The following is a 27574-nucleotide window of genomic DNA, read 5'->3' as shown; positions in this document are numbered from 1 at the left end:
ACTTTGTGTCTCTTTTCTGACTTTCTTTCACACGGTCATCCACAGACACACGGGCTGAGGGTACATGTAATCTACACGTATAAACACATACTGTATACCTAAACGCAGCAGGTGCAGTGTAGTACACGGCTGAAACAGGAGGACAAACCTCGTCCTGCCCCCTTGTGCAGCAGACAGGAATCCGCCATCATCGCCTGCGTTGTCGTCACAAGACAACACACCCTTCAGCAGTTTACTGGTGCACCTGTGTCTCAGGTGTCAGGAGAGAGAGAGTGTTTAAGCCAAGCACTTTAAGGCAATTGAAGGACTCCAGACAAGACAAGACAAGATTTGGTAAGAGATTGGATTTTGATTTCATGTCATCATGTAATTTTTGTTTCCATGCCAAATCTGTCACTGTAGCCTAAAGGATCACATCACCAATTTTTTTATATCTTATATCGCCATATGTACTTATTGTAGATGGTTCTATTCCCATTGACATGTATTCATAATCAGATTAATCAGAGAACAATAGAGTCGTGCTAAATTAGAAGTGTAGAAGTGAAGGTTTTACAGTGATAAATACATGCAGACAAGGAGGAAAATCAGTCAAGTAATCGCATAGTACCATAACCTGGTCTTTTTCTGTTGTGTGAGTGTGCATCTCCGGCAACAACATGCCGACCAGGGATTTCAGCTGCGGGAATAATAACTTCTCCCTCATTAAACTGGGTTAGAGTGTGCTCAAGCCTGCAGGAGTTCCTCTAAGAAGAGGCCCTCTCCCAATATGTAATAACAAGGTGACTTTCTAAATAACCTTTAGAACAAAGAATAATGAATGAATTACAGCAACATTGAAAATTCTATGGAAGCAAATGTACAAAAGTAGTAGCAACAAAACATTAGGTGTCAAGTGTAAGTATCTGATCCTATTACTTCTCTTTGTAACTCATGAACTGTGCACGGTCAAGAATTAACATCAAAAGTGAAAGTACATTTAATGAAGAATGGCTTCTTTCAGGGTGTGTACCGTTTTATATTTACCTTATTCAGCATACCTTTTGGTACTTTTGTCTGCAGCAGTTCTTCATATTTAGGTTGCGTGTATGTAGAATCTTTATCTGCAAAGTGAATGTAAGTCTGAAAATCAACATGTAGTGCAGTAGAAAGTACAATATAAAGTGGTATCAAATGAAAATATTCAATCAAAGAACTTCAAAACCGTTCTTTAGTGTGGCACTTCCCTGGTTTCCCTGTGTGTTTAAGTGTGGAAGTTGGTGAAGTCATTTGACCAGCCTTATAGGACAAACATTTTCAAATATTTTCACACCACTTCTGTTCCAGCTTTGGTAATAGCAAATGAGTCACAAAGGATCTAAATAGTGTTCGTCTTTCACCTGCCAGAGTTATAAATGTGTGTAGAGGAGGAATGATCCTGAACAAATACTTTAACCAAACAAGGAACATATGTGGCAATACATAACATAGAATCAATAGGGTGAAAGTCTTGAGAGGGAACTTGTGTGTGTGTGTGTGTGTGTATTTGTTTGCAGTTGTTAGTTACTTAGAAGGCACAAAAATGTGTTTGCAGTGGTAAAACATTTGTAAGAAAAGAACATAACTAGTTATTGCAAACAAATAAATCTGTCTTCTGAAGAAAAAAAAATCAAGGGCCTTAAATCATCATGTTATGAACAACAAATCCTTTTCATTTGCAATAACCTAAACCACATAACAAACATAATTTTCTTCTCAGGGAGAACGTTAAACCTGCCTGTCTCTACAGCTAATGTCAGTATGATGGCACACAGACAGATTGTTGTGTTACTGTAATCATGTGGGGTCATAAATCTTAATGCAACTGTTAGTTCCACTCACATCATCATATTCACTTGGACACACTCAACAGCCGTTTCTTTTTTTTTACTGTGCCATTAATTTCTCAAGAGAATGGGAGACATGCTTTCAATTCTAAAGCATCATCAGACTGGAATAATTAGAAAAATAGATGTTAATTCATTTTATTTCTCGTTAGCTTTGAGCAGATTACACTTGAGATATAGTGTGTGCGGTTTCTGTTCTCGTTGATGCTATTATATTGATTATTGTTGGTCTCCTGAAAATGAGACGATGCGTCTCAAGGAGTTCATCGTCAAATTAAAATTTGAAATTAAATAAATAAATCTGTTCACTCAGGCACATTGTGGGGACTCCCCCTACTGTTTGTGCACTGAGAGATTTATATCATGATTCCTCCTCTGCATAACAGCTTTGATGTGAGGAACAACAAAACAGTCTGTGTGTGTGTGCATGAGAAAGAGAACAAGCTACAGTGCGCTACTTGTTATCACCTTCCCATGACAAAAGCTGGGTGAGTCATTTGCACCAACATGAGAGATGGATTCACAGGTTCTTGTTATTCACCTTTCTGTTACCGGCTCTACCTAACACTGACAGATCAGCAGAAAATCTGAAAACTAGTTGTTGAGACTGCGGTGAAACAAGGTATATTTCTTGCAACATCTTACAGAATATATTTTTTCAACCATGGTTATGTGCTTGTTGTCTTTATGTTCTTTGTGTGGAGGTGGATGGTGTAGAATTTCGGCATTCTTTACTCTGAAGCATCTATTGTCTCATCACTTTTGTACCGCTATGTTAAAGGTCACATTATGGCACTGACTGTCTATCCAACAGCCACTCCCTGATTGCTATCAGTGGCCAGCCAAACAGGCTCTGAGCTTCAAGTGCCAGAGCATTACACAGCGTTGACAGCCTCTGGACGACAATGTTGTTCAGGATTAAAGTTATTAAGAGACCTTGAAACACTCTGATTGGGATAAACATCCGTGTTTTAGTCCCCTGATCCACCTGCATCTTGTAGTGCCTGTTGGTGCAAGCAGCTGACTGTGTCACCTGCTCTTTCTGATTCCCTCCCCAGTGAATTTCACCACAAAGCCCTCCCATCCCATGAGACCTGTCACATCATGAGATCACGCTACCTGTTCCTACTAGTTTACCTCCTGGGGTGCTGCTTTGGTAAGATCGGATTTTGTGTCTTTTCTGTAATCCTCCTCTTTTCTGCTACAGTCAGAAGGGAAGAATCCAGATATAAAAGAAAAGCCTGATGATAGATACTCCATATTTTTCTTATTGTCAGCTTGTCTCATTAAAAGATCAGAATCACCAGTGAATTGATCCTACACAGTACTGTCTGTAGCTACAGGCTGATATTCTTTGCCTGCTAGTTATAGCTCTGAGAGCCATTAAAATCATTTAAAAATTCAAAAATGAATTTGGTGACATTTTCCTTCATTCACAATGCATTGCCATGAAAAAGACAACTATATCTATCTATCTTTGCTCGATTGCACATACACCAACCTGCTGCCGGAGATGCTCACTGGAGCACCAAAAGTGTATTAATCAGCCACTGAAAATAGTCCCCAACAAATGCCCTATTTACTCCTGCCTGGCTTAACATTCCCCATAAACTACAGCATCAAGCCGTTGTAAGAAATTACTTAGCTTGTGGCTTTTCTAGTCTTTATGTGGCCTCAAGTTCATTGGATCAAACTGAATAAGTAAAAAAAGATGGGTCACAGAAATATAGCTCATAAAAGAGACTCAATACTATTCTTAAATGTTGTATATGGGATCATAAATAAAAGTACCTGTGAAAGGTATGTTTATCATAATGTAGGAACATGTCAGCCAGTGCAACAGCTTTAAATCGTTGGACAATGAAGATCGGGATGAGACAGGACACAAGGATAGAAGGATTAATTCATGGTTGATTTTGGTCCTTTGGTTCTATACTGACAATAAACAATTATTATCTTGCCAGAAAACATCTCATGATAGAAATGTCCTCAATATGTCCAAATCTATTCCGAAATCTCTCAGATTCTAGTGCCAGCTATAACAATGAACCTTGTCTTCTCTTTTCAGGGGCATCAAGGGCACAAAGGTAAGATCAAGGAGTTAAAATGGAAAACCAGATATGGCATTTTTATTAGAAAACCAGTCATGCATAAAATGTTCTTCTCCACCTGATTCCACTCTGATGTAAATAAAATGAAAATTGACGTCTTTTGTTTTGTTGCTTCACTGATGCAAATCTACAGAAATGAAACCTGCGATACAAGAGAAACTTGCGTTCAGGTGAGTGAAGCTGAACACAAACATTTTCCAAACCATTTTCTATTATTGTGCAGGAAAGAAAAAAATGCTCAACAGAAATTTGGTCTAAATGGGTTTATGATCATAGTCCAATCCTTCCCAAAGCTGCAGGCAAGAGACGTCATGTCCTGATTTTATCTCTTGGTTGAAGAATATTTCTGAGATTGTTTTGTAAACAGCAAATGACAACAAAGACAATTTTAAGCAAGTTGTGAAATTCATGGGGATAGAGTTTCCTAATGGTAGTATTAGACTGGGTCATTCAGTGTAATTAAAAAAAAAAAAAGAGAGAGAGAGAGAGAGAGAGGTCCAGAATATTAGTTACCATGACAGTTTGCTTGCGACTTCTCCGTCCTAGGATTTTTGGAATGACTTGAATGCACGGTCGCAACATCAAGATCAGTTCTCACATTGTTCACATGAGTTATCACACTGAACCTGATAAAGTACAACTTGTATAGAAAACAACTGGTGGGTAGGTGTGGACTGCATGACAGAAACACCAAACAATAGATTTTGCCTGCAACAAATACCAGTGTGGGGAAGTCTATGATGTGGAGGTTTGTCAAGATTGCTGCAACTTGTTACTGTGAGACGCTGACGGCAGAATGATGAGGCAGTTAGAAATGAGTGTGAACTGTCTTGAGTCTGACAGTCACTGTTTTTAATATATTCTATTCAGTATCCATTGTGTGGTTTGTATAGGCCAGGTGCCTCAAGTTCAGTGCTTTCAGAAGTACACAATCAGACAGTTAGCCATGATCAGCCATGGCTCCATGGAAACCTGCTGTTATAAAACAGCACATTATAATCCCAAATGTTATGAACTGATTATGTCTTTATGAGCTTTGGTGCAGTTTCTGTTTTCTGAAAATGTTTGCAGTAAAAAAAAAATCTTTTGAAAGAAGCTCTGTAGTTGCTGTCACAAATATGATTTCAGTTGGTTTTGCTAAGTCAAATTGTTTACTTATTGCTTAAGTTTTCCTCCTGACGTTCATTCCAAGGTGCCGGATCCGACCGCACATTTCCTCCAGTGTGTGGGATTGCCATCGACAGACACCGGGAGGGACCACATGCAGAGGTTGAAAAGCATGCTTGAGGCGACGATGGATGTGTACACCTTCATGGTATAGCTTAAAGTTAGCACCAACACAAGAATGTGACTCAGTAGACACGCAACAGGAGGAATGTTGTCAGAAATTCCAACCTGACCAGTTGGTGCTGTAATGCTGTTTTTGTATTTTCTTATGGGGTGGCTGTCAAATTTTCCAGACTGTCACAGATCAGTTGTGCAATAACGTCTTCTGGAAAGACATGTATTTGTCTACCTGTTTTATTAACCTTTCAGGGTAACACATTTATCCATGTTACATTAAAAAAATCAGCACCTACTGATTCCTTTTTTTTCTCATATTCATCACCACAGAGGTCCAGCATGACAGGAGTGCCATTTCTCACACTGCAAGGCTTACTGGAATGGAGGCCCGGGGCAGACCCCCTCCAGAATGAAGACCTGGTCCTGATGTGGCTGGACGTCAGGATAAAACCACTGCTGAAATCCATTACCAAACATTTCCTGTCCTGCCTCAGCACCAAGAACTTCAGCTGCTCCACCTACCAGACTGTGTATGTCTATTTCTGTCTCTATCTACCAGTGTGTTTTGGTGACCACAGCAACTTCTCACCATCCTGTCTTTTCTTTCAGAGTGAGGGAGCTCAGTCACTACTATTCTGAGATGGATCCAGTCAGACAAAAGTGGATCTACACATTCTTCATGTACCCTTTCCTGTCTGGAGACAGGGTAGCTGGTAAAGTTTTTTTAAAATGCAAATAAGTCTAAATTCCAATTAACTGGTCATATAGTATGTGCGTTAACATACATACTACTATAGGGCCAGCTGTGCTACAAAGGCTAGTGTTCAATAAATAAGATAAAAATAAATAAGAATTCCAAATAATGAATATATGTAAAATAGGTGTGAAAATGCTGAGGTGTAGATTGGTCCATCTTGGCTAATTGTGGACATGAAGAAGTGTTTAATTCTCACCAGAGATTATTATTATTATTATTATTTTAAATCACAACCATTCAATTATGACCATTAATATAATATTGCTTTAGTGACATTTTCTTTAACTGACAAATTCGGGTGTTCAGATCTGTTAAGATCTCATAAGATTATTTATCTCTTCTAATTTGTATATGTGTGTTAGTTGTGTTCACTGTGTGTGTGTAATCTCTGCACAGGTTGCGTGAGCCCAGTCGAGAGCAGCGAGGAGTGGCTGATGAAGAATTTCGGTGCCTTCAGAGCCATGGCCCGAATGAAAGACTTCTCAACACTCAACATGGTTTTCAGTGGAGTGAGTTGAGTTTTCGTCCAAGTTTATAGGTTTTATACCTCACAGGAACAGAATGGGTGGAGTTTTAATTCATTTTGCTTCCCAGAGACTAGAACTGTTCAGGTTGTATCAAATGGTGGACACAGTTTAATAATAGTTTTTTTTTACATTCAAGTCTGTCGCTGCACTTAAAGTAAACACATCCTTACTCTTTCACACTGCTTCCTCTGCATCCTCCTCCTCTCTCCCGTTCTTGCTTCTTTCTCCACCGCAGTTGGAGGTTCTTCACCTGCTGTCTCCAGCACAGAAGGCAGAGCTGCTGCTGATGCCTGAGGTTGCTGGTTGGGACAACGGCACCTTAACCCTGGTCTTCCACGATTTGCTGACAGGGGGCTCTGGCCCTCCTCCCACCATGAGCCCTGATGGGGGCCACAACTGGACGAGCCCTGGATATCCACCTACCTATCCTCCGCATCCTACAAATGGCATGGTCTCTCCACAACACCCCATCAGAGAGGTACTGTAATGTGGCATGGATGTATGGACTCTGCCAGGTCTTTAATGCTCTTGAAGTACTTGAAATAACAGATTTAAAATCTTTTACATTTTTTGGAAATACGCTTATTCGCTTTCATGACTGTTTCTGTATTTTGCTATTTTAGAGTACCTGCTGATATAGCACCTCTTGTCATGTTTACAGGTTGTAAACGGGTTCATGATGGCTTTCAGACCCATTGGGAGCTTCGTTCATGACTTTGTGTCTTTCACACATGAGGTACAAGCACATACTATACACATGTGCACATAAACCGACATACAATGAATGTAAACTACAGTAAACCTGCCAAATGTAAATGACTCCTGATCTGCCGTGTTTCTCCAGAGAAATGTTTCAGAAATAAGAAGTACCACTCTGACCCAGTTCCTGCTCAACTGGACTCTGGCTGAGCTGGCAGACATTTACCGGCCACAGAACACATCCGTCATTCCAGAGGCGCCAAAGTTTGATGTGACGAACGTGGAGGACTGGTACCAGCAGGTCGTGATGCCGGTGTTACGGAGGTTTTTGCCGAACGATGAGAACCTGATGCATTCCAACATCATGCTCGCCTTCCACGAAGTGTTGTAAGTCAAGCTGACCCATTTGATTAGCATTTTTTACATATCACGTTCTGTATGTAGTGTGTACCAGTAAAGGTGCCAGTCAACGGGAAACAATATGGGTCAAATTTTGGGGTTTTTACTGTACAAAAAAAACTAATGTGTATATAGGGATTTCATTCATCAGGTTACCAGAAGCTCAACTCCAAATTCATACAAATGTTTCTCCATGTCTGCTGAATGTGTAAAAAGGAAACTGCTTGTTAACACGTTAACCGTAAGAATTTTATAAGGTGAAAATATGTCAGACTTATCAGCTCATTGTGGAGTTTTTCTGCCCTCTAGTGGCCAAAAATCAATGAATGCAGCTTTAAATAAGTAACCAGCTCAGTCCACACCAGACCAGTCTATATATTTCTAGGATGTAAGATGGTGTATTATTATGTCTTCTGAATGCATGTTTGTGTCTTGTTTTTTTGCAGTTATCTCGACCATAGTCGGGACAATCAAACCTCTGAAATCCAGGATGTTTGTAGCATCACCCTTGACAAGAGCCCTTGTGGGGTGAGACTTTGAGATTTATATATTTATATTTTTTTAAACTTACATGAATCTTTCCTGGGTGCCAAACATCTGCTTAAAAAAATGAAAAAGTGGTAAGTCATCTGCACTCACAGTTCTATAATTCTTTTTCTTTTTTTGGTACCAGCTGACTGATGCAGTGGAAAATGTGGCCTACGTTTTGCACTGCGCTGCTCGTACCAACCTGACAATGTCCGAGGAGACGATCATGAGACTGATCATAGAGCTGACTGAACGTCTGAACTCACTGATAATGGAGTTGTCCACAGCAGTGAGTATCTATCTATCTGATTTCCATTCATATATTCTGTGATGTTCAATAATCAAAGCACAATTGCCAATTTTTTGATTATATATGCTTTATTTATTTAGATTTATTTGCATTCATAAAGACGTGTTATTGACTAAAACATATCTCATGCTGAACCAGTGTACAGTTTTATGTATCCTGACTCCAACATTTATTGTAACCTACTTTATGTGTGTTTGTTTACTTTCTCATTTTACTATACATTTTAAGATAAAAATTTAAATCAGTGCTTTGTCCTTCTTGTGTTTCTCCTGCAGAACTTCCAGGAGGTGGTGTCCGACTTTCGGCAGATCTTTGGTGAAGCAGACTCTCCATCTCTAACTCAGGAACACCTGAAGGACCCGAACTTCATCAAGCTCTGGTTCCAGGTCAAACTGATGCCCCTCCTGCCTAACATACCCCCAGCTCTCCTCTCCTGCCTCAGCACCAAGAACTTCTCCTGCCCCGTTTACCAAACCATGTGAGTTCATGGGTTTGAGAGGATTTTTTTTTTTGTTCTTCACGTTCACTGGGTTTGGTGTAAATGTAATTTTGTCCTCTTGTCTGTCTTGCTATGTGCAGTGTCGCAGCTCTCAGCAAACACATGAGTTTCATGGATGCTGATCCAATGTACAGTCACAACATCTATGAGCACTTTATCTTCTCCTTCCTGCTGCATCACAACACCTCTGGTAAGCAAACTGATTGCAGTCGTAAAGCAGAAGCTACGAAATTTAGCTGTCGAATAAATGCAGTTGAGTAAAAAGTATAAAATACCATTAAATGGAAGTACTTTACATTTCTGTGCATATGTTTCAGACCCCCAGTGTCTCTCCTCAGCCAATCATAGTGCAGAGTGGCTGAAAGGCAACTTTGGCTTCTTCTCAAGATTCGCCTCCATCACTGACTTCTACAAGCTCAACCCCAATTTCTCTGGAGTAAGTCTGGAAAACCTGAACTTTTTGACATTCGACCATTTAAAACCGACATGAGTGAAGCTTTAAGTATACTGTAAATAACTGTTTTCTCTCCTCTCTTGTCTTCTGTCCAGCTGGAGGTTCTTCACCTCTTGTCTCCAAAACAAATAGCAGAGATGCTGCTGTTGCCTCTTCCCACTCCTCCGGAGAAAGACGTTGTTATCAACCAAGTGTTTGACTTCCTGATGAAGTCCCCTGAAAACTTCCCAGAGGTGCTACACTATCTGGTTCAGCTCGCCGTCAAGGTAAAAGCTTTTCCATGATACAAGTTCGGCAAACCTTTCACTGTCCTGTGAATTTAATTTTAAAATATTTAATTTCTCAGGTCAACCCACCCTGTGGTGTCTACAAACACATGTGAGTACCTCCACATTGGTTTTAATGTGCTTTACATCAGTATATAATCTGTGTGTCAGTCTGCATGATATCTCAAAGCTTTCTGAAAAGAGTTCAGTCAGGTTTGGTAGAATGTTAGCCAAAGGGCCAAGGAAGTGGTTTGTTTTTGGTCTGGATTCAGGATTTTTTCTCAACATTGGCTGTTTCCTGTTTTTTAAAAAACAAATGTAAAGCATTCTGTAGCTTTGACAATGATATGAGCTCTCTGAATTCTAGTTAAATGTTTGTTGTTGTTATTTGTGTGTCAGTTTGGAGCGACTGTACGTTGCCATACCATCTCTGCCTCCGGACCTGGAGCCAGGCACCTGGGCTGGCATAGATGAACTGCTGAACATTGCACCAGAAGGTCAGTCTCTTTTTTTCACAAACACATAAAAAACATACAGGACGACACTGTATTTTTATTACAAGTGAACATTTTCTGTTTCTGTTTGAACAGCATGTGTGCCAGAGAACTTCGTGGTAAGATTTCTTTCAGTTAGCACAACTATTTTTGATTGAATTTTATTGATTAATTATTTCAGCGTTTTCCTTTAAATGTATTTAATCTGTCATTCACAGTGCCCAGTAACCGTCTTCAATGGTAAGAATTCTTTGACGGGCGTCTGAGTTAAGTCTCATTTTATTATTGAGTACTTTGTTTTGAATATTTTTAGAGCTTAAATCTTTCGATTTTTTTCTTTCGTTGCTGTTTGACAGCCACAAACATCTGCAGAGGAATCGACAGGTATCCAGTTTTTTTTTTAATCTATATCCAGAATTATCAGAACTGTTCTAACAGCCTCTGTACTGATGTGTGTGTTTGTTAATTTACATGCATTCACAGCTCTGACCTACAGTCGTACTTAAATACATCGACCTCTGTCCCCTGTTACTTTACCTTGGAGAAATATGCATGTGCACAGGTGAGTCAAAATCAGATAGAAATTACAAAAATACTTTGTAGGATGGCTAAATGACTGAATGACCACGCTGTCACACATGCAGCTGGAGAACCTCACAGCCGATCAGGTGTTGTCCCTCCTGAGGTGTAATCTGCCTGGAAACAGCAGCCACTCGAAAGTGCTGTGGAAGTTGGTGCTCACCAAACTCTCCTTTGTGCTGGACGCAGCTCTGGACATCCTGGCCAACACGGTCAGTAGCTTTTTAAATCTCTGATGGATCCTCAGCTTCTTTTCAGGATTATTAAAGTAAATAATGAAACAAAATGTGCAAACCAGTTTGAAGAAGACAGAGGGAAGACACCTCCAGTTAATCTAATCTATAGTGAGTCAATCAACTTATCTCGTCCCCACAGCCTATCCCCGTGGTTGGTCCATCAGCGTCAGAGGTTTTGGATGTGATTGGGGAGATCAGAGTGTCGATGCTGACTGACGAGCAGCTGATGAACAGCAGTGAGATCAGGATGTGGTTCGCCGGACGTCTGAGGTGGTTGCTGCCATATGCATCCGGAAGTTTTCTGCGCTGCCTGAGCCACAGAAACCTCAGCTGTCAGTCGTACCAGCAAATGTAAGAGATTCCCACACACTGTGCACAAATATACAGCACTACAGCATTGGTGTACTGCATTTATACACATCATGTCTGTATCTAGTTTGCTGTTTTTGACTTTATTGATAAGGATTCAGTCGAGCCCTGTATCAGTGGAGAATTGTTTTCATGGTAGCTTGCTGACATAGCATGTTAGCATGTTATTATGTTAAAGATGGAAAAAAAGTGCTGCCATGGTGCTGCCAATTTCGATATAAACTTTAATACACATCCTGATTTCCTCTTCTGTCTGTTTATCATCAGACTGCAGGTGTTTGTCCAGCAGCTGTTTGACATGAGCTTAAGCCAGCAACATGTGATCTTGAAGGATTTCATCCTGCGTTTCCTGTCACAACCACACTCAGGTACTCGCTGCACTATCTGAGTGACCATAATGATCCATTTCATATTCCTAAACATGGATGGACTTAAACATCTCTTTACCTCCTTGTCTTGCTCCAGGTCCAGGCTGCGTGAACAGCTCCACGGGCAGTGCTGAGTGGCTAAAGGAGAATCTGGGTCCATTTTCGATGTTTTTGTCTCTCAAAGAGCTGCTGCATCTCAACCCATACTTCAACCCTGTGAGATTTCAGTTCTGCAAACAACAAGGATTTAAAAGAATTGGCCAGTGCTGTTATTACTTTGTTATTTTCAGCATGGGTAAACTTTTTTTCTCCTTCTTTTACTTATCTTTAGCTGGACGTCCTACAACTCCTGACTCCAAAGCAGAGTGCAGAGCTGCTGGCGTTGACTCTTCCAGCTCTTCCACATAAAGACGTCATCATCAATATGCTGTTTGATTACCTGACTGAGCCTCCGGAGCAGAAGAAATTTTCAGAGTTCCTGCTCCACCTCGTCACGTTTGTTCCGCAGGTAAAACAGAGTAAAGTTCTTCCTCCTCATTCAGAATTTTGACTTTGCACTGCTTGTTAAAAGTAATTATCTCTGTTTTCTTCATTTCAAGGGAAACCTCTCCTGCTCATCATACAAAACACTGTGAGTTCATATCTAAATATGTTGGGGGGGGTTTTCATGGTTTTTCATGGATAATTATTTTTGATTATTACACCGTGATGTTAATTCTTCATGTTTTGGTGTTCCAGGTTTACCAGACTGGACCTGGCCATGACTAAAGTTTCTCTTGATGTAGTTTCAGTCATCACCAACATCAAGACTGCTTTATCCCAGCACATACCACCAGGTGAGAAGCACAGTCTCTGACCTCCATTATCAAAGGCTGTATTTGAAAAGAATTTAGTGGATTCAAGTGGAAAGTGCAGAGTCTGAACAGTATCTAAGGCTGCCATCTTCCCTGAACCTGATCATGTCTTTATTTTCCTATTGTTACATTCCCAAACCTATTACTTAAAAGGAATTTAAATATGTAATTTGTTCGAATACACCATTAAGTGATTGGCATTTACTTGTGTTTTTGTTGTAGGTTGTGTCATTTACAGTGGAGAGGTAATTATATGTGATTTTTGTCTGTTCATAGTGTCACATTTTGGTCTCATGATAGAAGATGCATCAATAACCATTTTAATCTTTTTCTCCCCATAGTGCAGTGTCACCATGACAAACGGTAAGCTGTCCCACTGCTTAAAAACTACATTTTCAAAGTAATTCAGTACTTTTAATGTTTATAATCACCATGATTTCATTTATTGCTGTTTTTCCACAGAAACCGACATTTGTGTTGGAGTGAACAGGTGGGATTTCTAAAACACTCTCAACTCTTATTTTTGGACATTTTGACACTTGGTGCCAAATGTGACGTCCGCAAAATTTTGAGTTTCTCGATCATTCTTCACCCACAGCACAGAGCTGCAGCTCCACCTTGACAGCGGGAAAATGAACGGACGTTTCTGTGACTTCACTGTTGAGGAGTTTGCTTGTGCCTCAGTAAGACAACCAAACATCTTAGATGAACAACAGGTCCTACAACTGCCGCTGTGTGAAAAAGTCTGTGGGTCCGTGTATTTCCTCACCTGTTGTTCCTCTGCTCTTACATAACACAGCTGTCAGCGTTAACAGCCGAGGATCTGGGGGTGATGCTGATGTGTAATCGCTCCTCCAACTCCAGCGGATCCAGACCCGCCTGGAAGCTTCTCCTCTCCAAAGCCTCTCATGTGCTCGATGAAGCTCTGGATCTAATAGCCAACAAGGTACAGATCAGTAACTCTCAGAGAGGTACTATTTACAGCACATTTTTACAATTACATCTGCTGGATTAAAATATACAGCTGTCTCGCTTTTTCTCTCAGTGTCACAAAATCTGTGAGAAGTTGTTAAAATGTCAGATTCATTTGGTATTGACATACAAGGGAATGGACCTGACCTCTGTGCTGGATTTGTTTTCAATCTTTTTTGTAGACTCTGGACCCCAGTAATCCTGCACTGCCAATGGTTCTGGACTCTATACGAGAAATCCGACTGGACACCTTCAACATGGTCAGCCTCAATGATCCGGCCTTCATCCAGCTTTGGTTCAACCGCCGGCTTCGTCCGTTCCTGCCTGCTGTTTCCCCTGACTTCCTATCATGTCTCACCAAAAAGGGAATGAACTGCAGCACCTACCAACAAATGTAAGCAGCCCGGCGTTTATCATAGGAGCCTCTTACGCCTTTGCTGCTTCCGTGAAGACCCGATTCTCTCGCTTGAGATGTCAAAATATTGTGACACTTTGCATTAATCAAATCACCCTTTCTACTCATTTTTAACTCAGTGTGAAGATTTTGAGTCATCTCCAGCCACACATGACACTAGCCAGGCAAATGTCTGTCTACACACACTTCATTAAGGTTTTCCTGACCAGAAACAACACTGCAGGTAGGTGCTCGCATTCCCATAAAGTTCACAGTGCCTTTTTCCTTCAGAGGAGTAAAGTTGTGTGCTTTTTGTTGTTCAGATCCCAGCTGCAGTTTACACACTGGCAACAGTGGAGTATGGCTGCAGAAGAACCTGGGAGGTTTCTCTGTCCTCGTGTCCTTCCGCGACCTGCAGATGCTCCTCTCCAACTTCTCAGCGGTACCTTCTGTTGCTTTGTGTTTCTTACATTTGTTTATTTGTTTATTTTTGTCTGTGTTTTAACCACCTATGTTGTTGTGTATCTATGTGTGTGTGTCTGTGCACATGCAGATGGAAGCGTTGCCACAGCTGACAGTCAGACAACTCGCAGAGGTGTCCTCCACACCTGGTCAGCTCACTTCTCCTGCCCAGGCTAACATGCTGATGACATACGTCCCCAGCCATCTACTCCCTGTCTTCTTTGATGACTTCTCGCCTGCCATCATGGTGAGTGTGTGTCACACCAACAAGTTTCCTGCAAACACATAACAACTCACCTTAAACTGGTATCAGGTCATATCAAGTAAAACAGTGGTTTAGATAAATCATCCTGAAGGTTTCTTTTTAAAAATGTTTGTCTTTTCTCTTTTTCTGCAGGGTCATGAAAACTTGATCCCCTCGACCGTGAGGTCGGCCATGTTACAGGTTGTGTTCGATCGCGCAAACCTCTCAGATCACTCAGTAAGCGACTCTGTTGTGTCGCTGTGGCTCCACAACCGACTGCGCCCCCTGCTGGTCAATCTGTCACCCCTCCATGTTGCGCCATTCTTCAGAATACTGGCAGGAAGGAACTGCAGTATCGGGCAGCAGGGGTACGTTTAAACTCATGATGATCGAAATAATGGCTTAATTTTACTTCGAATCAAATGTTTTTTTTTAAAAACCATTTCCTTTCTGGTCTTAGAAAATGTAACTTGCAGTAGTTAATTTCTAAATTTAACTTTATGTACGTTATGTTTTTTTTTTCTTTATTTCAGAGTGGAGGACCTAAATTCAACAATCTCATCTCTCAGTGAAGATGCAAAGAGAGGAATCCACAACCACATCATTCAGACTCTCAGAGGTGAAGAAATCACAGAGAGGAAACTAGTAACAGTTTTCAGGGGTGGTGTATTACAAAATAATGGATTATACTTATCACATCACTTATTCCTGCAACAATAAGTCATCAGGATAATTGTTCTGTCACTGATCTTAGAGAGGGGTTGATGTTTAAAGGCACCATGAGGAGTTTTTAACCACTAGTTATAATCTTGGATTTACTATCTTTCACCCAACCATTTTAACTCATCAAGTCAAAGTTTGTTTTCCTCTTTCACTCTCCCTTCTTCTAGGACCAATACCTCTGCGCTGCTACGGAGACAACTACAATCACAGTTTCTATAGCTTCCTGGAGCGTTCATTCATGGGATTCCAGTTCCCCAACCTGACCACCTTCCTGTCGCTCATGCCTCCCGACAGAATGCATCAGGTGTGTGTCCAGAAATGAGGGATGGGAAATTTATAAAACAAATGAGGAGGACAATAACTCATTTTACATTTTCCATTCTTCCAGTTGGTGAACTCCATGCCTCCATCCGCTCTTGGGGATTTCCTCCGTCGCCCTGACATTGTCGACAATGATACACAGCTCTGTGTGCTCTACCACAACTACATCCAGATACCAATGTTCCTGGAGACCGTATGTACCACACACACAAACACACAACAAAATGCAAACACACTGTCACGAAAAAAAACACACTAATGTGTATATTCACTACAGGAGTCTCTCCCGGTGGTGGTGGGGCGACCCACACTGTCTTGCTTCTGGCCCACGGCTCTCAGCAGCTCCGAGAGGTCAGACGTCAATGCTTGGTTTGACCGACGTCTACACAACTACTTGGTCTTCCTCACAAAGAGCATGATCAGCCCTGACGTCACGCACAACGCCACCTGTCTGGCCTTCCAAAAGCTGTATGTGTGCTGTGTCTAATGTTTATTAAACCATGTCAGTTTTTCTAAATTTGTTTTCTAAACACGAATAGACAGAAAAAATGCAAAGATTCACATTTATCTCAGTGGGGAGATGGGAGGGCCACTAACACATTTATAAATTAATTATTTTTCTTAGGAATCAGAACGATCCGTTTCTGGCTTATAATAAAATATACTTTGGGGTCCCATATTTCCTAACGTGAATCTTGTACATTTTGCAGTATGTAGTATGTAACTGCCAAATGCAATGCCATCTACTTAATCCACTTCACCTGTGACTTATTGATTTTCACTTTTGCAGTAAAGGGTTATCAGTATCGTTGCTTGCAAAATATTCTTAAAAGATCCTTAAAGCATAAATTCATGATAAATATTGTAGGTTGAAAAGGAAAAGCGAGGTGTGTTGATATTGACAAGGGGTGAGGGCTCAGAGAGGGACTCAAATGCACGACTCGAGCACACAGGAATAAGAGGCAAAGAGCTGGTCTTTTATCCAAACAGGGTCGGTACACAGAAAGGCAGTCCAAAATCAGGCAGAGGTAACAAAATTGTAAGGCAAAGGGAAAAACCATAAAGAAGACAAACCAGGTCAAATCACAAGGAACTAACGCTGGAACGCCTGACTATACAGACAAAGACGATCTAGCAGAGAACAAAGGGGAGACCAAGACTTAAATACACTAGCAGGCGGGGAAACAATAAGACACAGGTGCAACACATTAGGGGCGGGACAGGTAATCACTGAGACAAAGGAGGACAGGAAGTGAATGTACAAAAAAGACAAAGGGGTTGGTAATTTCAAAGTAAAACAGGAAACTAACTAAACTGGTATTGAGGAACACAGACAAACAGGACCTGACTCAGGAACAAGGATGTGACAGTTATCAACTGACCAATAATTTCTTACCATCCACCATCGTGTACATTTTAGTTGTTTTCAAATATTATGTTCTGACTTCATTTTGTCTTTTTTCAGCGTTTCAGTTCTTAGTAAATACAACTACACTACTGCACAGTTTGGGAGGCAAGATGTGTTCAACACCATCAGGGCGTACCTCACCTCAGGTCAGTCTTCAGTTGTCAAATAAAAAAATCAAATAAAACATACATAGAATTAATTTAAAGCTTGTTTCATGGTCATGCCATGTTGCCTAGAATCCTTTATTATTATACTACTACAATCCCACAACTACATAAGTGTACAACATCTCCTGAAAGCCCAGTTTGATACAAAAACATTTCAAAACTGAAGATGTATAAGTTTTCAAGGCCTGCAGACACCCTGATATAGTAATCAATTATTTTTCCAATAATATCAGACTTGGTGGCAGGCTGAATGTTCAGCATGTAGGAGTAAGTTTATCAGCACTTTTGTCAGAACTAAACGATTCACCCTGAAAAGAATCTCTGTCAGTCTTTCTAAATTGTGAGTTTTATTTATCCTGTATTTTTCTCTCTGGTCAGTTTAAATTCTCCACTGAAATATCTATAATTTGTGGTTGTAGCGACGGTGCCGAGGTGTTACAATCCCAGCGTCCCAGAACTAAACTCTACAGCCTGGTTTGTTGAGTACATGGGCCCTTTCCTGCCTTTCCTCACTCTGGATGTTCTTCAGACGTTTGGATCTGCACAGGTATTAATAAGGAAACAGCTGATGATCAGTAGATTAGTGATGTACAGACCAACTTGTTCATACCTCTACCTCCTCTCTGCAGGTTATCCAGGTGTTCACAGTGAACCCTCTGAATATCGCCCTCTTCAACCACTCCACCTTACCTCTCAACCTCACCAACTACTACACTCAGCTTATTTATCTTCAGGACAGCAACTTTAATCCCTTACTGTGAGTCTAAATTTCTGAAATGTATAATACCCTCTAAATGTGCTCATCCTAAATCAGATCTTCTCTCTCTCTGCAGTCTGCCACTGTTGTTTCGGTGTGTCGCTCCTGGTCCAGCGTTCAGCCAGCTGACTGCAGCAGAAAGTATGATAGTGCTGTACAACCTGACCACTCTCTGCACAAACCTGGACCCACAGGTAATAAAAACCCCACAAAACACACACAGTTTTCAATCAACAAGGAAAAATCTGTACAAAATATGTAGAGCCGCGATGCTAAAGAGTCTCTTATCAAGTTTTTTCTCTCTTTACCTTTTGATCATAGATCAAGATCTTCGTCCACAAAAGCGCAGTTGTCATGGAATCATAAATGTTCAAATTTTAACATCTACAGTTTCACGACAACTGGGCAGACTCTGTGTCGCCATGTAGTGTAGTACGAAGTATGAATTTTAGAGGTGCAAAGGGTACCATGTTGTACCTGTACGGTCCTGCACCAGGAATGGATCTTACTCCAAAACACACTCCAGAACTGACTACGTTTTTTTCCTTTGGTCATCATAGGTTTCCGCAGCTTTGGCGGGTAACCTTGGTAACAACATCGGTTCCACAGCCATTGCTGCCCTCGGCAACGAAAGCTCCGGCTTGTCCACAGGCCAGATCAAGAGTATTAAGCCTAAGGAGCTATTTGCTTCCTTGAGCATTCTCAGCAGTGTGACAGGCTGGAACGAAGGCCAGGCCAAGGCCATTATTCTGTCTCTGATGTCTTCAGGGGTTCTGCAGGTAGCTCCTGTCTGTTTGTCCGCCTGTCGCTGTATGTTTTATTGAATCCCGATTTGGGATTTGTCTCTGAGGGCACTCAAGCCAGTGTAAAGTTATCTTAGGGGTCATCTGTGTGCTGCTTCCCCTTTGTCTCACCAGATCAACAGCATGTCGTCGTTGCTCCAGCTGGGCTCTCTTGTTGTGGGTCTTCCTTCTACAGTGTTCAGCGGTATTAGTGGCTCCCAGCTTGTTACTGTATCTCAGAATCCTACATTCATGGTGTACCTGATGTCAGCTCCACAGATTGTCCGGGAGATGTTTGTTACTCAGGTATGTAAATAACAGTTTGCCTTTTTGGTCAAGTCCGTTTTATCTGTACAGTCTCCAGAAGATATTCCAATTTGTACGACATCCTCTATCTTCAGATCCTCGATTCAAGTAAGAGAAAAACTTGTGCATGCAGTGTAGACAAGAATAACAATAGTAAAAAAAACAATATGGAGAAAAAGAATGACAATTAAAGGTAATTCAAGTGCAAGTACATAGAGAGAATCAGGATCAAAACATGTTAATGCCTTATCCCAAACAGGATCAAAACCAGAATAAGAGTCAAAGCAGGGATATTAATGTTCTTGTAAACAAACTCTTTAACTGTCTTTTCCCAGATCGTATCAGTGAACAGCAACAGTGATGTGATCATACAGAACGTACCAGATGAAATGGCCACTGAGATCCCTCGAGTTCTGCTGCTGGGCTTCTCAAATCAAGGCAGTGTTATCTCAAAGCTCAACAAGAAGAAGTGGAAACGGCAACAGGTAGGGGGCTGCAACAGTGAAATACACACTTTTGTACTCAACACACCTGCTATATGTCATGCCATATGTTTTCCATTAGGTTGAGTTATTCTTCAATGTAATAGCTGCGGAAAATGCAACTGCAGAGCTCGGAGGTCCAGAAAGGTGAGTTTCGAAGACGTTTCAGTCAGAAAATGTCCCACAAGTGGATTTCGGTGTGGATATAACATACTGTGCGTGTGTGTGTGTTTTGTCTGTAGTTTGTCATCCTCTGTGCTGCAAGGGTTCACCTGCACTGCAGTGACGATCATTCGGAAGGTGCAGATCAAGAGGCTGATCAGAGCCTGCCGGAGGAAAGGCAAGAACAAGGTCACACTGGTGGAGACTCAGGTGAGAGAGTGGGAGAATGTACGCGTGGATGTGTGTAACAGTAAGCACTGAAGCCCTTAAAAGTCTGTGTGTAAAACAGGTCATCACTTCGTGTCTAGTTTATGTAACCTTGACAAATCAAAGGTTTTTCTTTTCAATCAGAGTTAGCCCAGTTTTTTAACCTTTCCACCTACAAATAACCAAATCTCTGCTTATTGCTACAGCAAAGGGGACATTCTGACTTTTGTCTTATCTCACCAACAGTTGACCTGCATGTACAACTACATTAAAAACGACTCAGATGCCACCAGCTTCGACCTCTATCCTCCTGATGTGCTGCTGTACTATGAGTGAGTTTAGGCTTATTTGAGCTAGACTAAAGCTAAAACCAAGTCTTGCTACAGTTTGTGTCAGTGACTGTTTTTCTGTCTCCCTACAGTTACTCTCTGGTGCCACAGGCCAGCTGCAGGTCCTATTTCCAACAGCTGGCGGATGCAGACTTCTCCGTCTTCTCCTCCGTCCTCAGCTACAAACTGACTGCGCTGTTTGCTAATGCCAGGAGCTGCCTGGTGAGTCCCTGAACAATAAACTATATTTAAGTGGCCTATTAAACAAAATTTAAGAAATATTGTCAAATTCACTGAACCAATAAACCAATAATTTTGATAAAATCAGTAACAAAGACAGTTTTTGCATGTTCAAAGAAAATGTCGCTGGGATCATTTTCCTGATCTGTTTCTGCTCCTCTGATTCCACCCAAATTTCTGTGTGTGTTTATTCATATTATATTATTCTGTTAATTAGTGTATAGCTTAGTGTGAATACACAGCTTTCTAAATTAAAGTGTCAACATTGTAATCCTAATTCTTACTTGTTTTATTTACTTGTTTTATTTTCTAAGGGCATAACAAACACGAGTTTGACGAAGGATAATATATTGGTGTTGGGGAACATGTGCTGCACTCTGGATGGCTCCTACATCGAGAACTCTGACCCCTCTATTTTGGAAAATCTCAAGAACTGCCCGGACCTCACTAATGCTCAAGCTGCTGCTGTTGAAACCCTGCTGCTGAGCGGGAAAACACCGTACGGGTACGTCAGCAGCAGCAGTACAGGACCATACTTTCAAGTTTCACAAGATCATACTTTTTTGTATGTTCTTGTCAGCAAATTTATTTCTTACCAGCAACCTTTGCTTCCTGTCTTCATCTGTTTATCTCCAAAAAAAGATCAAAACAGAAAAGTAATTTATTGGTCAGTTAAAACATGAGTGTTAGTGTCATATTCAGTGTGATACTCTCTTTTTACACTGTTGTTCAATAACTAGAGACCCATCAACATGGAATGAAAAAACTCTGGAGGACCTCGGGATGTTACCGCTGTATCTGACCTCGACTTTCTATGGCAACTTTGACAAAGTGAGTATCACATGTATACAGTGGGTATGGAAAGTATTCAGACCCCCTTAAATTTTTCACTCTTTGTTATATTGCAGCCATTTGCTAAAATCATTTAAGCTTTTTTTTCCTCATTAATGTACACACAGCACCCCATATTGACAGAGAAACATGAAATTGTTGAAATTTTTGCAGATTTATTAAAAAAGAAAAACTGAAATATCACACGGCAGTCTGAGGTCCTGAGCACTCTGGAGAAAGTGTTTGACCAGGATATCCTTGTACTTGGCCGCATTCATCTTTCCTTTTATTGCAACCAGTCGTCCTGTCCCTGCAGCTGAAAAACACCCCCACAGCATGACGCTGCCACCACCATGCATCACTGTTGGGACTGTATTGGACAGGTGATGAGCAGTGCCTGGTTTTCTCCACACATACCGCTTAGTATTAAGGCCAAAAAGTTCTTTATTGGTCTCATCAGACTAGAGAATCTTATTTCTCACCATCTTGGAGTCCTACAGGTGTTCTTTAGCAAACTCCATGCGGGCTTCCATGGGTCTTGCACTGAGGAGAGGCCACTCTGCCATAAAGGCCCGACTGGTGGAGGGCTGCAGTGATGGTTGACTTTCTAGAACTTTCTCCCATCTCCCGACTGCATCTCTGGAGCTCAGCCACAGTGATCTTTGGGTTCTTCTTTATCTCTCTCACCAAGGCTCTTTTCCCCCGATTGCTCAGTTTGGCCGGACAGCCAGCTCTAGGAAGGGTTCTGGTCGTCCCAAACGTCTTCCATTTAAGGATTATGGAGGCCACTGTGCTCTAAGGAACCTTAAGTGCAGCAGAATTTTTTTTGTAACCTTGGCCAGATCTGTGCCTTGCCACAATTCTGTCTCTGAGCTCTTCAGGCAGTTCCTTTGACCTCATGATTCTCATTTGCTCTGACATGCACTGTGAGCTGTAAGGTCTTATATAGACAGGTGTGTGGCCTTCCTAATCAAGTCCAATCAGTATAATCAAACACAGCTGGACTCCAATGAAGAACCATCTCAAGGATGATCAGAAGAAGTGGACAGCACATGAGTTAAATATATGAGGGTCACAGCAAAGGGTCTGAATACTTATGGCCGTGTGATATTTCAGTTTTTCTTTTTCAATAAATCTGCAAAAATTTCAACAATTTTGTGTTTCTCTGTCAATATGGGGTGCTGTGTGTACATTAATGAGGAAAAAAAATGAACTTAAATGATTTTAGCAAATGGCTGCAATATAATAAAGAGTGAAAAATTTAAGGGGGTCTGAATACTTTCCGTACCCACTGTACATCAGTGTCTTCATTTAGTGGATGGGTTGACATTATCTGCTAAGTGTTGGACCGAGGTTGGTGGTGTTTGGTTGTTTTGAGACATCACACACCCGCTTTACTCCTGTGAGCAGAAAACGAAGCGCACGTTCTTGAGGTACTTCCTGAGAGTTCTCAGACAGAACAGAGTGGACAGACAGAAGAGGAGGAGGCTGAAGGAAGAAATAAGACTGTCCATAAGAAAGAAGTCAAAGCGATCTATAGGTCAGTGTCTCTCTTCTCTGCTAATTTTTTCCATCATGAATTTTCTATTTGAATTCATAATTTATTATTTTTCCATGTGTTTCAGTTAATGAGTGCACAGTAGGTACAATCACCCAGGTGACTATCAGCGATGAGACGTTCCCCTTCAACTATGACGACATAAACCAGTTCAACTGTTGCCTCAGTGCCGAGACCGTTAAAAACAACTTGGATGCCATCACTAGCAAGGTGGACCAGCTGGAATACCTGAAGATTGTTCTCAGCAAGCTGGAAGAGGTAGGTGACGGTAGCCTGTGAAGGTGAAGGTGCCTTTTTCAAAGTGAACTCTAAGAGCTCAGGCTTTTTGCAGCAGTGCCGCTTAAATCAGTTTGTTAACGGAGCAAAACAGATGAAAATGCAAAAATAATACAGGTTGGATATTTCCAAATGTTCCTTTTGGAGAGAAGCTCATTGGAATTAACCTCAACCTTTAGAGAAACCTTAACATCAGAACAAGAGAATTAGAAGTTTGACTGATTCTCTAAGGAGTGAGCAGCAGCTGTGTTTTAGAAAACATCTGCAGGGCAAACACTTTTAACAAATTAACTGACTCTGGTTCTGCGACGTCTCCACTCTGATTTTCACGTTTATAGGCTTACGCTGCCAACTCAACCGTCCCAGAGGATCAGGTTCAGCTCTTAGGCCCAGCGTCTCGTGTGGCCACTATTGACAACATCAGCAAGTGGAGTATTACTCAGCTTGACACACTCTCTGCTTTGATGGACTCATCAAATGGGCAGTGGGACCCGAGCCTGGTGAGCAAACAAGTAAACACGTAAAGTGTGTTGGGCATGTATGCGTATATAATTATACGTTCTCATGGATGAATGTTTCTTCTTGTCCAGGCTAAGGCCATCATCTCTAAGTATCTTAGTCAGGCAGGGAATAAACTCGGCAGTGCAGAGCTCAACGCCATCGGAGGAGCCAACCTGTGCTCCCTGGACATCGACGTTTTAAAGAACATTTCCCAACAAAGCCTCAAGTAAGACTTCAGGGCTATGTGTGTGTTTGGAGGATTATTTGGTGTCAGAGGGGTTTATTCTGATCATAGCATGAAATTTTTTGAAAAATAACAATTTCCAAATCCTGTAAAATGAACTTTGTTATAGTTTTTTTTTAGACAAATGGATGTAGTGATTCTCAAAAAGGACACAGTTACATCTAAGAGAGATGGTTTTCTCATCTCACAGGGCTCACATAAACTCTGATTAGTTTCAACCCCACATGGGTTGAAACTAATAAGGCAGACAAAATGTAATTAGGATGGTCTGGCACATATGAAAATCACTAAATCATTATGATCTTTCTAAAAGTTTAATAAACGTTTAAGGGAACATTGATTCCAATGTGGGGATCCTCGTTTATTTTAATGGTTTTCTAGCACTATTCATACCTGTCTCTTACTCTACATTGTGTGTTTGTGTCCCGCAGAGAGGCCAGTGCCCTCACTGTGTCCAACTGCACCACAGAACAAAAGAGAGAACTGTTCACCATCGCCAGCCAAGCATTTACAGTGAACACCCGCTCAACTATCCCTTTATCCTCCTACCAGCTCACACAATCTTATGTCGGTAGGCAAACACACACACACACACACACACACACACACACTGCATGCAGAAAAACTTAAATCACCGGTCATTTCCTTCTCGGCCTGCAGGGGGTGCAACTTCAGACTATGTCGTGAGATTGGCGTCCTCCAATGTCAACATGGACATGGCTACCTTCACCAGTCTGGATGAGAACGTTGTACTGGTTAGTAGAGTGTGTGTGAGTGTGTGTATGTGTTTAAATTTTAGCAGTGTTGTTAGTCTTTGGGAGGCAGAAGTCTTTGTAAGGGCCATTGATTTGTGAGTTTGTGAGATTGTGGCAGATGATTCTGCTCTGAGCCTCTGTTTCTGCAGTTAGTGACAGTCGATTCAAATAATAAATGTGTGTGTGTGTTTTCACACTACTATAACACTTCTCCCTGCTCTGCTCTCCCAAGAACCTGACTGTTAATCAAGTTAAAGGTCTTCTTGGCACCAACCTGGCAGATTTGAAATCCTATGAAAACCAAACACTGGTACAGAGCTGGATCAGCAGGCAGTTCCAGTCAGAGCTCGAAACGCTGGGCGTGGGGATTGTGGGAGGTAGAGCTGACCCCACGTCCACCACCAACTCTACGACCACCAACCCTCCAAACACCAACTCTATGGCCACCAACCCTCCAAACACCAACTCTACGGCCACCAACCCTCCAAACACCAACTCTACGGCCACCGGTTCTCCTGCTGCCACCACCGTTGCAAGCAGCTCATCGTCATCCTCAACCACCACTACTGGATCCTCCACAACCACAGGTGAGAATCGAGGCTTCATAAGGTAAAAAGAATATTTGGGAAACAGTATACTGTTTACCACTAACAGTGTGAGTTTGAGATCTCTTTTTTCAAAAAGAAACAACACAACTAAGGCCAGACAGCTACAACTGACAGAAAACTAGTTAAATAAGTTTGCAGTTCATTCTATTTTTAGTTTTACAGTACCTGAAATAACAGTAGTTCGTACATATGGAATATATGAGGTTAAGTCGTTGTTGAATCAGGTACTGTAGTTAAAAAATTTAAATGAGAGATGTTAAGTATTTTGCAGTCTTTAACAGTACAACTTCACTTTAACAGGAGGTCTTTAACGGGAGTTTGTGTTTCTGTTTTAGGTAATGGTACCCGAATCCGAGCAGACGCTGGCTTCTCCCTCCTTGTTCTCCTTGTGCTCTTCATCACTTCTCAGCACATTTTAGTGTGAAGAAACAGAACTCACATGGCTGCTAATCCAAATTCAGGGCCCAGAATCATGAAGTGGAAAAGATGATGAAGTAAAGTTTTTATTTATCTCTAACTGAAGGAAAATAATGTTGAAGAGATGATGCAGACAGCCAGGGTTACGTCAAATCGTAACTGATATTAAATGGCTACATATTAAATTGCAGTGCTTACTATGAATAAAATATTTCTAGTGCAATAACAACACAATAGATGTAAATAATATATTCTTTATAAGTCCTGCAGTAGAAAGAATATATGCTGTGAAACCGTTTTTATTAAGCTCTTATATTTGCTTCAATCACATTTTTGTTCTGAAGCTTTTTTCCTGAAGCTTCAGTTGTTTTAATTGTTGAAATGAAGGTTAAATGGAAGAAAATAAGGTGACAGTTTCTACTGTACTTATGTTTCTGTAATCCTGCGTATCCTTTTGGAATTAGTGCTTTCTTTAAGGCTTTCTTTTACCTTGAAAACAAACAGTATGCCTGGAGTTTCTGAATAATAAATACATATTGTTTATCTTTGCACTATGATCAAAGTTCATTATTTGAATATTCAAGGATGAAAAGGGAATAAGTTGTAAGAGGATCCTCATTTTATCTGTACATTAGCAATAACAACACATAGAACAAATTTAGTTCCAAAAATGTCATGAATGTAAACTCAGCTCCAAGTTTCCAGTATAACATTGCAAAACTTTTAAGGCAACTTAATAAGAAGCATGAGTAAATATATAACAGTGTCAGCAGCAACCTTTATTAGTCAGATTGAGTATAATTACATTTTCTGAATTCACTGGTTCATTGAGGAGAAAACTACTGTCTGGTGAAGTAAGGAATGTGCTGAAAGTTTATCCCTAAGCAGAGAACCATATCATTTAGGGCTGTAACTATCAATTATTTTTTTATTCATCGTTAATTACGTCTTTAAAATATCAGAAAATAGTGAAAATGTCCTGTTTGGTTTACTATCACATACAACAAAGAAAAGCATCAGATTCTCACATTCAAGAAGCACAAAACCAGCAAATGTTGGCTTTTAAAAAAATGACTGAAACTGTTACTCAGTTATCAAAGCAGTTGCTATTGTTGATTGACAAATCAATGAATTGACTAATCGTTGCGGTTCTGACATCAGTTATAAGCGTTTGTACACGCCAAGAACAGTTCTGCAGGTTGGACAGGAGTGCTTGACATCTCTTAGCCGGTTAGTGCAGAACGGGATGAGACAGCAACCGAAAAAACAGCTGGAGAGGACAGTACATAAAATACAGGATGTCAAACTTTACATTATTTCATAATTTCTCTGATTATTTTTGAAAAATAAAGGATAGATAAAGTTTTTGTGTTTTTAATTTTGTCTCTTTTTAAGCCACCCAACAATTTTTTTTGCTTTTGCTGCCTCATGGGGCTGTGAGCGTGGCTGTAGACCTCATATTCATGAATAATATGATGAAGGGAATGACACCTCAGTCCTTCTTACCCACAGAGGAAGAGGGTTCCACAGGAAAGGTAGGTGAGCAAGCCAGAGGTGTAGTCCACCTGGGTGAAGACTGTCTGATGGCACATAGGACAGGCAACCTGAACCGGACGGTCGCCCAGTGCACCCACTGACACTACAAGAAACGGGGACGGAGAGGACCAAAAAAAAGTTAATTCAATTCAAAACACAGTTTTGAATTGAATTAGGTTTTCAATAAAGTTACAGGAAATTAGAGCTAATGTCTAATTTCATATGCGGAGTGTGGACTCACCAACAGACACCGGTGCGTTTGCCATTGCTCCTGTAAAGAATTCATATCAAAG

The 27574-nt window shown here is 41.0% G+C and overlaps 1 protein-coding gene across 2 annotated transcripts; it reads left to right on the top strand.

Moving 5' to 3' along the window:
- The first annotated feature begins 207 nt into the window (after nucleotides 1-207).
- Nucleotides 208-26302, top strand: LOC121181061. Of its 2 annotated transcripts, XM_041036843.1 has the most exons (65): nucleotides 208-333; nucleotides 2924-3021; nucleotides 3934-3952; nucleotides 4110-4146; nucleotides 5169-5291; nucleotides 5591-5790; nucleotides 5870-5973; nucleotides 6414-6526; nucleotides 6780-7022; nucleotides 7206-7280; nucleotides 7389-7630; nucleotides 8089-8170; nucleotides 8316-8459; nucleotides 8756-8958; nucleotides 9060-9169; nucleotides 9297-9415; nucleotides 9529-9699; nucleotides 9780-9811; nucleotides 10099-10196; nucleotides 10290-10312; nucleotides 10412-10433; nucleotides 10550-10577; nucleotides 10677-10755; nucleotides 10838-10984; nucleotides 11148-11359; nucleotides 11645-11745; nucleotides 11843-11961; nucleotides 12077-12253; nucleotides 12345-12376; nucleotides 12484-12581; nucleotides 12822-12844; nucleotides 12941-12962; nucleotides 13062-13089; nucleotides 13198-13282; nucleotides 13399-13545; nucleotides 13754-13965; nucleotides 14106-14209; nucleotides 14289-14407; nucleotides 14519-14674; nucleotides 14825-15039; nucleotides 15205-15290; nucleotides 15562-15698; nucleotides 15783-15908; nucleotides 15993-16183; nucleotides 17181-17269; nucleotides 17710-17837; nucleotides 17920-18047; nucleotides 18124-18241; nucleotides 18608-18826; nucleotides 18965-19135; nucleotides 19471-19620; nucleotides 19700-19764; nucleotides 19860-19989; nucleotides 20233-20318; nucleotides 20408-20537; nucleotides 20870-21060; nucleotides 21296-21386; nucleotides 22797-22926; nucleotides 23012-23202; nucleotides 23559-23720; nucleotides 23811-23947; nucleotides 24397-24536; nucleotides 24626-24720; nucleotides 24953-25307; nucleotides 25664-26302. In XM_041036843.1, the coding sequence occupies exons 2-65, from the start codon at nucleotides 2970-2972 to the stop codon at nucleotides 25750-25752; spliced, it is 7851 nt and encodes a 2616-aa protein (XP_040892777.1). In that variant the 5' UTR covers nucleotides 208-333; nucleotides 2924-2969; the 3' UTR covers nucleotides 25753-26302. The 2 variants fall into 2 exon arrangements, with proteins under 2 accessions (XP_040892777.1, XP_040892778.1); XM_041036844.1 differs by lacking the exons at nucleotides 23559-23720; nucleotides 23811-23947; nucleotides 24397-24536; ... (1 more) ...; nucleotides 24953-25307; nucleotides 25664-26302 and having other exon boundaries at nucleotides 21296-21390; nucleotides 23012-23152.
- Nucleotides 26303-27574: the final 1272 nt, after the last annotated feature.

The sequence above is a fragment of the Toxotes jaculatrix genome, chromosome 4, assembly GCF_017976425.1.
Source record: "Toxotes jaculatrix isolate fToxJac2 chromosome 4, fToxJac2.pri, whole genome shotgun sequence".
Classification (NCBI taxonomy): domain Eukaryota; kingdom Metazoa; phylum Chordata; class Actinopteri; family Toxotidae; genus Toxotes; species Toxotes jaculatrix.
The sequence above is the reverse complement of the archived record's forward strand: the minus strand, read 5'-3'. Positions and strand labels throughout refer to the sequence as shown.